Below are 11,327 nucleotides of genomic sequence, written 5' to 3' on the forward strand. Positions count from 1 at the left end.
TTGCCTCAAAACATTTATTTCAGGAAAATGAACAAATATACATATTTAATACCTGAGAGGTAAAGACAAGATTGAATTCACTGATCAGAGCAGGCAGATAAGATGGCAAACAATAGCACAACAGCTCTGTAACTCACTTATGTACATTGTAACATCCCTCAAGGGTATTTACAAAATAATCCAGAATCTATGCACGGACTAAGCACATGTTGCCGCTCATAACAAGAGCCTGTTTGATTCTGAAGGTGGCACTGATGGCATATATTTAAGGCATAACACTGCAAAGTGATGATATACAGGTGAATCTGTCCTGCTGATTAGGTTATGTTTGCATAATGCACAAAAGCAGCAGCTCTTTTATCAGCTCAGTCTTCAAAGTAAAACTGACTGGTAAGGATTTAAAGACACCAAAAGATGAATTTGAAGAATAAACCCGGCTCTCCTCTCCACCACTCTGATGGGGGAAAATGATAAACATGGAGAAACGACATGTGCCGCAAGCTCAAGTCAACACTGAGCAATCGATCCTACTCTGAAACTTACCAGCAGAAAGCAGAAACATTGAAATATCTTCTTTCCCATTCATTATGGTTTACAACACTTTAGCAATAGGCAATATGCTGTACAAGATGGAAGCATGCTATGTGGACAAATACATTTATACAGATGTGACCACACAGGCTAGACATGTCTCCAGTTCTAGCTCTACAATCACAAGCAAAATGTTGAGACAGTCATAGAATCTATCAGGTATGAGGATGTGAGAGTCTGCAAGCGAGCAGCTAAGAAGAACACACAATAAACTGCAGAGCACTATAAATGAAGACAGGACTTGGCTAGGTTCCTATACAATCACTTTATAATTTATTTGTCTTCAAGTCTGTTTGGTGAATGCTTTCCTTAACTACTCAGCATGAAGACAAGATCTTCAATAAAGTACACAAACAAGATTCCACGCAGCACCCATCTGAAGTCTCAAGTAGAAGAAAAGGGGGGGGGGGAATCTAGAAACAGCAGCATTTTACTATCAATACCTCACAAAGAGTAAATTTTGAAATACTTAGCATGAAGTTCCAAAGGATGCTGCTTTTGGAAGAGTCATCATTCTAGATCATTTCAGTTCTATGTAAACATGAATAGATGGGGCATGATTTCTTCCCCATGCAAGAGCAATGCCTGCACACAGAGGAGTCTCCAAGGGATTTAACAGATATCTTGCCCCCCGACCCTCAACATGCATGCAAAGACAAGCAATTACAAGGAATTTGTGGTCTGTACATGCCACCTCTGCTCAGTGAATGAACATGAGCTCAGATTCCTTGCGTTGGGGAGGGAGAGGGAGAGGGAAAAGAGGAATGGATGGAAATACATGAGGCATTCAAGGACCTCCATAATGGTTTGGCATGCTAGACAGGGTGCTAAATGCAAGATTCTGTTATACATTATGATATCTCTCTGTGTGCAGCCACTGCACTCACACATGTAGGGTTTCAGAGAATACTTTTACAGATAATTGTGCATTACTTTCTATATTGGTTGATGTATTAAAGACAAGTAATTTTGGTAAACAGTAGTTAAATGGAACCAAAATACTGCTTAGACTTTTAATTAAATCAAATTAAGAACAGGAGTGCCTAAATTCTCCATGACAATTTATCTTAGGCATTATTTGCTTGAAAGTAAATAAACTTCTAAGAAAATAAGTCTGTTCGGACTATTTTGCTGCATTTCCTATAAAGGTCTGACTTTTAAAGAAATGTACTTACACTGGAAAAGCCAAAAGTGATCAAGTTGTCCTATCCAACTGAGATTTCTGAAAACAAGGATAACCCTGAGAAAGCATTTGCTTAGGACTATAGCTGCACGACTACTCCTGTGCATGATTAAGCAGGGCAAACCTTAGCCTGCAGAGGGAGTCATTTCGGCAGCTATGCACAAAACACAGTCTATAATATAGCAAAAGGCTGGAATGATACCCAAACGGAGACATGAGGGAATTAAAAAAACAGCTTGTAAAATAAGCACACTCCTTCCTGCAGTGCAGTTTACCAGCTTCAGAGATCAACTATTTAAAGGCAGTTGTTTTGTGGATTGAGAAGCATCATCAGGCATTTCTTCTTGCCTCACCTCGATAGATTCTCTGCTGATTGTTAAGAGTTTTCTCAACTCTTTATTTTCAAGCTATAAAACCAATAAAAACAGTTTCAAACATATGAGCAAAGCAGTGACAGTTATATAAGTGCTAATATAAGATAGTACTAAATCCAGACCCTTGGCAAATGTAAATAAACAAATAAATATTGGTCTCATTTATTAGACAAAAATAGCAAGAGAAAACATTAATGATTTACAGATCCATTTCTATCAGCACTTTCACAAGTTGTGTTGTACTAAACCTGTGTTGGCCAAGTTGACTGGTAATTGCCAGCTTGGTGATCTAACATCCATTTTAAGAACTGCTCAAACTCCTATTCTGGACACAGCCTGGGGCTTATATGTATTTCTTCTCTTTTGCCATGACAACAAGAACCTAGCAAGCACACACACAGCTTCCTGGCCTAGTTATTTATTGACCACCAACCTTGAAAGTCCTTTAAATGGTCTGCAAGAATTTTTCAAGAGAGTCAGGATCACCCCATGGGTGCCAAGTAGCCACCTTATTATTCCTGGTTCTGTCTAAATTGTTCAGTGCTTTAGTGTTTAGACCAAAGCGAAACTCTGTTAACATAAGACTCCCTCAGTGGCTTTCTATAAGCTTGCCACTTAAGATATTGATTGGTCCAGTTTACCAGGAGAGGGGGACACACATATTCTGTCCAATCCTGAATGTTTTCCTAAAGAGCAGGACTCTAATCCCCATCTTCTGTGGAAGCTGTTTTCCTACAGCAAAAGGACGCATATGGCAAAAAAAATATTAGACTGACAGATCCTTTGTTTGGAAACCAGGTTTCCTGGTTTGCATGTCATGATTATCTTTCATTAAGCGTGACAAACAGGGACAACTGCTCATAGAGAAATCCAGGACTTAAATTGTTGTACTAATTTAGCAGCAGCATGCTTCTTCAAACCAAGGCCAACTTGTCTGGAGAATGAAGTTTTTAAAAATACACTAAAATGGTGCCAATACAAAAGCTAGCCAGTGTTATTATCCTCATATTGCTGGTTTGGTGAGATAGTATTTCACAACAATGCTGTACCTTCATATTTAAGATTCCCTTAAAGACAGCTAGAAAAAAAATATCTAGCAACCATTTGGAGAGGCTGCAGTAATTGATCCTGGTTTGGTCTTTTTTAAAAATGGCGGCTTTGCTCAAGTTTCCTACACATAAATACAGAGAAATCCAAATGATCTGGGGTGCTGTGGGGTGGAGGGGAGCGGTGAACCCACTATGGATCATCTGAAGCCCTGGAATGGGGCAGTTGAATTTAGACCCCTTGGGGGATTCATGGGGCTTTGGTCCAGTACATCGAAAGCCACAGATACCCCAGTGTGGTGCAGTGGTTAAGAGCGGTGGACTCGTAATCTGGTGAACCAAGTTCGCTTCCCCGCTCCTCCACATGCAGCTGCTGGGTGACCTTGGGCCAGTCACACTTCTCTGAAGTCTCTCAGCCTCACTTACCTCACAGAGTGTTTGTTGTGGGGGAGAATGTTAGCCACTTTGAGACTCCTTAGGGTATTGATAAAGCAGGATATCAAATCCAAACTCCTCCTCCGCCAAACAAAAACATCCTGTTTCAGAACTTTCTGTTGGCTATCTAGGCAGAAGAACCACTGGTGGCAGCTCTCCACTTGACTAGGTGACCCTAGGGCCATCTGGCAACACTCCTCCTTGCCAATGGAAAAGTACCCCGCTCCTCCCACAATAAACTGTAGTGAGGTGTCATCAGTACTGTGGTGATACCAAGCTCCATTTCTCTATAACATCTGAATTGGGAGTGGTTGTGTAGGCCCCAGACCACAGTCTGGGTGCAGTGATGGGCTGGATGAGGGCTAATAAACTAAGTTTGAATCCTGTTTTGTGGAATAACATCCCTATTGAGGTATAACAGGCACCCATTATTTGTACTTTCTAGAAACTGAGGATAGTTTTGTTTGAACAAGCTTTTCCAGTTGGATGAAAAGGTTTCTGTTTTAGAGGTTTATTTTGCATTATTTTTTTAAACCAATCTTTAATTGTATTTGTTCAGCTTTTAAAACTATTTTAGCTGTTTTTATTGTATGTCTGTAAACTGCCTTCGGACTCATGTAAAAAGAAGTGCATAAAATAGTAATAATTTTTAGAGGTGCTGAAACATTACCACTATTGGCACTTGCCTGAGGAGCTTGAGTCATGGCAGTTCCTTAAGGAGGGAATTGAAAGGAAAATAAAATGAACCATAAGTTTCATTTTATTTGCTTTTCAGTGTCCACATACAGTGCCATTCTACTCTCACAGGCTCCCTCTGCAACTGGCTTTCAAAGTAGAAATATATATATAAAATAAATTGTCTAGTAGCACCTTAGAGACCAACTAAGTTTGTTCTTGGTATGAGCTTTCGTGTGCATGCACACTTCTTCAGATATGAAAGCTCATACCAAGAACAAACTTAGTTGATCTCTAAGGAGCTACTGGACAATTTTTTAATTTTTAAAATATATTTCTACTGCGTCAGACTAACACCTACCTGACTTTCAAAGAGGAGGGATAAGCTAAGATTTTCATTATCCACCTCAACTGCTGTTTCTTAATCATGTGAGAAAGCTTCAGTGGTTGCATGGTGCTCCTTGCTGTACCTAGTCGTAAGGTTCTACTGAATGCTGTATCCCCCAATGAACCTGCTTAATTGCTAACTTGAAACCGTATTTTCATACTACGCAGCATTACCCTTTTCCCTCCAGTAAATTCATGTGTCTCATTTCAGAGTGAAGCAACATAATTTTCAGTAATTCAAGCCTGACTCCAAGAGTTGCGGCCTCTTAACTTGCAGTTTAAGGGCTTTAATATGGAGCAGGATTCTGCAGGTGCAGATTCTACTTTCATGATGCTCAGCTGCCAGCTTTCCTATCTCATCAGCTGTACCAAGAGCACAGCAGAACTTCAAGGCAGGCATTAGCTTTTAACAAAGCAGCAACCAACTTTTGTTTAGGCTTGGAGGCTGAAAGAACCCTTTGACAATGTAAGGCACAAGCCTCCCCGTTTTCTATCCCCAACTACAGTTGTCCAGCATCTTACCTCTAACTGTGCTAGCTTTTCTTGTATTTTATAATACTGGTCATTGTCCACATGAACAGCTTTTCTTATTACATCTCCCATCTCACAGATCCTGTCGATTTGACTCTCAATTTCCTGTAAACAGATTTGAAAGCAAAATTATAAACTAATAAAAAGAAAAACAAGTTAAATCAGATATTTCCAAAGAAAAGTCAAAGAACACGGAACCAAAGAGTCATATCTACATCCTTCCCTCACTGGACCTAGTGCTGCCATATTGTACATCTGAGCTTCTTCCTGAACTTTCCTCTACTGTGCCTTCTGTCATATTCCCATGTTGGTTCCCTTAACTGGCTGTGTGGTAAAACCAAAGTCTCATTTGCTGTCACAAACAGAAGAGAGGGATTGTTACAGAATGTGGCAGGAGGTACTGGAACGGCATGTTCTCCTGCTATCCCAGAAGGTTTAAGAGGGAAGGTCAGATCTTCAGGTTGCAATCTGACAGAATTAATTACAACATACTGGCTGCTTTAAGGTAGTGATGGTGGTGAGAATCTCTTGGATCTTATGACTGGTTTGTATTTTTGCAAGCAGTACAAAAACAAATTAAAGGTATCTCATTTTAAAATATTGAAGTCACAAATAACTGCAAATATATATATATATATATATATATATATATATATATATATATATATATATATATGATATACCAGGCACCGTATTTTTCGCTCTATAACACGCACCCGACCATAACACGCACGTAGTTTTTAGAGGAGGAAAATCCTTAGGCATGCCACCCGTAGGCATTCCCTCCATAACACGCACAGACATTTCCCCTTACTTTCTAGGAGGAAAAAAGTGAGTGTTATGGTGCAAAAAATACGGTAATTTTCTTTATAAGAATTCTAAAGAAGGTACCTTGTGGCTGAGTTGCAACACTTTATTTTACAAAGAGAAGGCACTTGTGAGCTGTGAACACTAATGGAAGGAAGATGTTTCAGAGAACAAACTCTTGAGGAAAATGTAAAAGAGGCAAGAAAAAAAATCATTGGAACAGAGCACAACAATTAAGCCACTCATCTTTCTTCCTATTGGAAACTTATCTTCTTTCTGGAATAAAAAGAATAATAGAATAATTCCTTACTGCAGACTGAGCTTGATGCACTTTCAAAATTGGCTGAGCATCCACATCTTTTCTTTTCATCATCAGCTGTAACATGTGTTTCCTATATTTGCTCATAATAAGTTCCAAAGCATCCTGGTGTTCTTCCAAAGAAACCCACAGTTCTGAAAAATATAACACAAATTCAATGCAAATACTAGGAAGAAACTCCATATTCTAAGGTCACATTAAGGCTGTACAACTTCCCTGTGCATCCTACCTCTCCATCTTCTATACATACAATAATTTTCAAATCCTTACATTTTCTTAGCCCACTGGTGCCTTATGAACACAATTTCTTAACTCTTATAATAAGAATTCAATTTTCTGAAATTTCAAGAAATTCCTTATGGGTCTGGCCTTCCTTAACTGTACAGTACTTCACCTATTGATTCAAACTCTGGATATATGTCCAGCACTTATTCAGTTTTGTTTCCAGACCAATACTGTGTACATCTACTTGGATATAAGCCCCATTTTGTTCAAGATGTGTCTGTTCAGGATGGCAGTCTTGGGAAATCCTACTGTCGCTATCATGCTCTCAAGAGCCGACGCATCTGACATACTGTACAATAATGGCCAGTACACAAAGGCTGTAAACTGCATTTCAAATAATTTAGTTGTTAATTCAGCCCCAAAACATGAACAACTTAAATTTTTAGATGAGTTACAATTGGCTGAAGCTATCAATTAAAATATATTGGAACTTTTACTGGCCCCAGCACCCTGAAGTTTTCTAAATTTTTAGAAGAAAAACTCATCAATTCATGAAGTTTAAGATACAGTAATAGATCATAAACATCAATACTGCCATGCTATTCAGGTTCAGACTGTATTTTGGAGGCAGTGGGGAAAGTGATCAGGTTAAAGAAAGTAAATGGGTGCCAGTTTAAAAAAAAAGGACTGTAGGTGAAATGTGTACAGGCCACAGAAATGCCACAGAAATAGTAGAATTTTATTATCAAGCTTTAAAGACAACTTTCACCAAGAACGCAACTGAGTAAGGAACCGGTACTGAGAAGAATATTTGGGCAGTATTCAGATATATTTTTGTGCTACAGCACAAAATGTGGCACTCATCAGGTGCTACACACCACTTTGTATGAAGAAATTAGATCAGTAGTCACACTTAAGACATTAGTCCCACAGAAATCAATAGAACTTAAAGTATGTATGTTTAGGATTAGGGTGCTTGTGAAATGAGCAACCATATCATTTCAAACCATGCTTGGCAGGGGGTTGGACTCGATGGCCCTTGTGGTCTCTTCCAGCTCTATGATTCTATGATCCAAGGACTAATCCTGTTTAGAGCTATGACTAGAACACACAGGCATGGGTGCTCTTTACATCCTTCAGTTCAAGACAATCATAAGTGGTGCAGGCTTGCATTATGTTCTGGTTAACCCTTGCAGCCAAACAAATCACTTGAGGGCTCATAGTTACCTCGCTAACACAATGCTCACCTCTGTTTTCCTGCTGCAAGTCTCTGATCTGAGTGTTCTCCTGAGATAGCAGAATATGAGGTTTGTATTTAGACATGTCCTTCAGCTCAGCTCCGTCCTCTTGATACTTGTAAAGAAAAGATGGTCCATGTGAACCCAGAGCAGTCTAATAATATCCATACAACATTCCACTCACCCCAATCCACGTTTTCACACCGATGCTGCTGGGTCCGTACTCACCTTGTGCGAAAGAGGTGTGCCGGCCTCCTTCATGGACACAACCCGCTTGTGCAACATGGTGGACTGGTCAATGAGAGACTCAGCTGCGTTGTCATGGTCTTTCAGCCTTTCCAGCAGGGTCCTTGCATCGGTCAGGATCTTCTCTATAGTACAGGCCATTGTCAGAGAACTGAAAGGAGAACGGATCGGGTTAAGATTCAAGAGCTATCAAAGCCAGGCTCAGAGTATATGAAGCTTTGAAATATGTAGTGTAATGGTTAGAGTGTTGGAGCAGGACCTGGGAGATCAGGGTTCGAATCCCCCCTCAGCCATGAAGCTCACTGGATGACCTTGGGCCAGTCCCCATCGTTTAGCCTAACCTACCTCACAGGGTTGTGGAGAGGATGAAGCCGAGAAGAAGAGAACCATGTACACCACATAAATGTAATAAATAAATATTATGGTGGGGTGTTTTTTGGGAGGGGGGAGGTGTCTTCATATGAAAGCACTAGAGGAGGCTGGGACACAGAACTGGCCACACGACACGGATGCCCCCAGCCCCACTCTGTGCTCTAGGGAGGTCTGGGTCCTAGGAAGGGCAGGCAAGCAGGGTCCGGTTTTAGTGGCCTCCCGGGGAGGCAGCACTTTCCGCGTCCGACATGGAGTGAATGGGAGAAAGGAGGCAACATAGTACTGCGGCCGTTCCCAGTCCCGGGCGACCCCGAGGCAGCCCCTCGCCTTTCCCAGGAGGCGACCCCCGGTCCGCGCCCTCCTACTTACCCCCTCCGGCCGCGTCTCCCGCTCCGGCTTCCCTCCCTCCGGCCGTCAGCGAAGAGGGTCCCGGCTCCGAGGCACACTAGGGGGCGCAGAGGTCACAGGCTCCGCGCTTCGGCCGCCGCCGCCGCTTCCGGTATGAAGTTTCCTTCCTCTCCGAGTCGAGGGAAATTCATAGCTCTCCGGAGAAACTTCCGGTTTCCGGTTGCAGGCGCTTCGCCGAGGCTCCCTTTTGGGTTGTGGAAATCCAACAGGTGGAGCCTTCCTGTTCCTTTGGCGGAGCAGCGACCGGGGAAGGCTGCGCCCGCAGCATCTCTGCGGCCTGCAGCCTCGTAAGGGGCCCGGCGGTTCCGCTAGCAGGAGCCAAAGGCTCAAGATCAGTTGTCAGGCGCAGCCTCGTAACTTGAAAGCTCCGTGTCAAGTTCTGGCGCAGGCATCGGTCGCGCGCGACCACGTCCGTGGGTTTGATTTCGTTATTCACGGCCGCAGTCCTGTACGTACTTGCCATGTAGGACTTGCTTATGAGTAGACATGTATAGGGATAGCGCTGTAAGCGAGAATCCTCTGCTCATCGAGGGGGTAGGGGAGACCGCATTGGAGTCAATGGATTGACTTTTGAGTAGGCACGTGTAGGCTTGCGCTGCTCTTTAAAATCAATTCAATATGCAGCGCTTTCCAATTCCATTTGTTTTAGCAAGCCATTACCCAGCCATGTGCGCACCTATCCCATCTGCCTGCCTTCCTTCTAGCTGTCCGTTTAGAAATCTGCAGCGTGAAATGTTGCTTTAAATTCTGCCTACTGCTGGAGTCCTTCAAACTGCGGAGCAGAAGTAGAGAAAAGGACCATTCCCATCAACTCTGCTGAGAGGCTACCTTTTTTTTGGCCCTCCCTTTAACTGCCATCTAGTGACAGTCATTGCATTGACTGCCCTGTTTTCATTCCAGCAAGTCCTTATAAGAATTGTAGCAAGTGCCCAAGCTTTCTGTTTTCCTCCACCCTCCTCATTTCCTTATCCTTGCGTGCCCCAATGCTGATTCCATGGTGTCTGTGTCACCCAACTCCCTCCTCCATTACTCTGTTTACCATCCAGGTCCTGCTTCAAACTCCCAAGTATTTTTTGCTTGATTGGAATTTCTCTTGCTTGTCTGGATGGACAAGAGGGAGGGTGTGTAGAAACCAGCCTATGGTACAATGGCAAAATTTACATTTGATGTTCTGCCCACTTCTGCTGCTAGGGCTGCTTACCACTGGTGCATGCTCTCTGGAGAATGTCCGGGAGACTACAGCTGTCTGGCTGAAAAGATTCCCCAACTTAACCTAGCCTGATAAAAGAACTTGAAAGCTTGCACATTATTTTGGTTGCCTGAAGGTGTTACCCTAATATGTTGGGGGTTTTTTTGCATTTTGATCTTGTCTTTTAACTTGGCAAACCTGAGAGCAGTGACTATATTACTTATTATCTGTAAGTTGTTCCAAGATCCTTTTTTAAAGTGCATTGTAAAAAAATCTTTAAATAATTATTACTTGATTTGAGGAGACAGTAGTACCGAATTTCCCAAAGTCTGATTCTAGCAAACCTGTATTTACAAAATAAATAAATAAATAAAAATTTAAAAAAAAAATCAATTGGATTGACACATGGAATCCTTGCTTTTAACTTCTCCTGTTGGTCTATCTTCCTAGCCCTAATGTTTTCTTTAAAACAACAACAACCCAGAATTCAGTCCCAAAAAACAAGGACAGAGCAAATTAGCTTTTATAGGCAGTGGTCGTGTTGCCAAGAGGATGTGTTATTTACATGTTTACAACTGAATTCTACTTCCACTACTTTTGTCCTGCACATGGAAGATTGTAATCAGAACAGGAAGAGAAGGCTGGGTGGAACTTTTAATTGTTATTTCTCTTTGTTATGAGTGCTTGCTCACTACAATAATTGAAGTTGTATGCCCTCACCTTGCTGTCACTTGAAAAGAGATTTTCATTTTCTACCTAAGGTTCATAAAGGGATCTATTGTAGGGAAAGGAAATGCAGGATTGATATGGTGCAAATAGTTAAATTAAAAACTGTTCGACAATGCAATCCTAGCCATGTCTACTCAGAAATAAGTCCTATTGAATTCAGTGGCCTGACAAGTATATACAGAATTCAACTTAAGCCCCATGCTAATTTCTGTAACATCTGGAGCAGGGGTGGTGATGAGACTGCTCTAGCAAACGTTGGCAATATTGCTTATGTTCCTTCTGTCTAACATGGATGTTTGTGTGTGTCCCCCCCCATATTTATATTAGTGTGGCCTACTCATGGAAGTAGAGAGAAAAATGATATAAGGAATGTTGCGTTTAAACCACTACCATGCCAAGAAACTAGAATTTGGCAAATTAAGGATTTCTGTAAACAAAGGCTTTTATAAACAAATCCCACTGTGCAGTGTTGTCATTTGCAGTTGCATCTAAGGACTGATATGGCAAGAAGAGGGCCCAGAAATCTGTCCACTGTTAAGAGACTGTGTACAAATATTTTGTGTTTTCTGAAT

At 41.6% G+C, this 11,327-nt stretch overlaps 1 protein-coding gene across 2 annotated transcripts; it reads right to left on the bottom strand.

The window, feature by feature from the left end:
• Nucleotides 1-8,965, bottom strand: SIKE1 (suppressor of IKBKE 1). Of its 2 annotated transcripts, none has more exons than XM_053393579.1 (6): nucleotides 8,799-8,965; nucleotides 8,040-8,208; nucleotides 7,821-7,926; nucleotides 6,340-6,482; nucleotides 5,214-5,327; nucleotides 1-2,181 (listed from the first exon to the last, which is right to left on the bottom strand). In XM_053393579.1, the coding sequence occupies exons 2-6, from the start codon at nucleotides 8,196-8,198 to the stop codon at nucleotides 2,062-2,064; spliced, it is 642 nt and encodes a 213-aa protein (XP_053249554.1). In that variant the 5' UTR covers nucleotides 8,199-8,208; nucleotides 8,799-8,965; the 3' UTR covers nucleotides 1-2,061. The 2 variants fall into 2 exon arrangements, with proteins under 2 accessions (XP_053249554.1, XP_053249553.1); XM_053393578.1 differs by lacking the exon at nucleotides 8,799-8,965 and adding an exon at nucleotides 8,403-8,747.
• Nucleotides 8,966-11,327: the final 2,362 nt, after the last annotated feature.

The sequence above is a fragment of the Podarcis raffonei genome, chromosome 6 (assembly GCF_027172205.1).
Source record: "Podarcis raffonei isolate rPodRaf1 chromosome 6, rPodRaf1.pri, whole genome shotgun sequence".
NCBI lineage: Eukaryota > Metazoa > Chordata > Lepidosauria > Squamata > Lacertidae > Podarcis > Podarcis raffonei.

What these genes read in the sequence shown, in the direction of transcription:
- SIKE1 (XM_053393578.1), bottom strand. Translation starts at nt 8,458, where the DNA reads ATGTGGTGTACATGGTTCTCTTCTTCTCGGCTTCATCCTCTCCACAAC. An exon ending in GCACACCTCTTTCGCACAAG is followed by an intron (nt 7,927 to 8,039) that starts GTGAGTACGGAC and finishes TTTCTTTACAAG; the next exon opens with TATCAAGAGGACGGAGCTGA. An exon ending in CTTGCAGCAGGAAAACAGAG is followed by an intron (nt 6,483 to 7,820) that starts GTGAGCATTGTG and finishes TATATTTTTCAG; the next exon opens with AACTGTGGGTTTCTTTGGAA.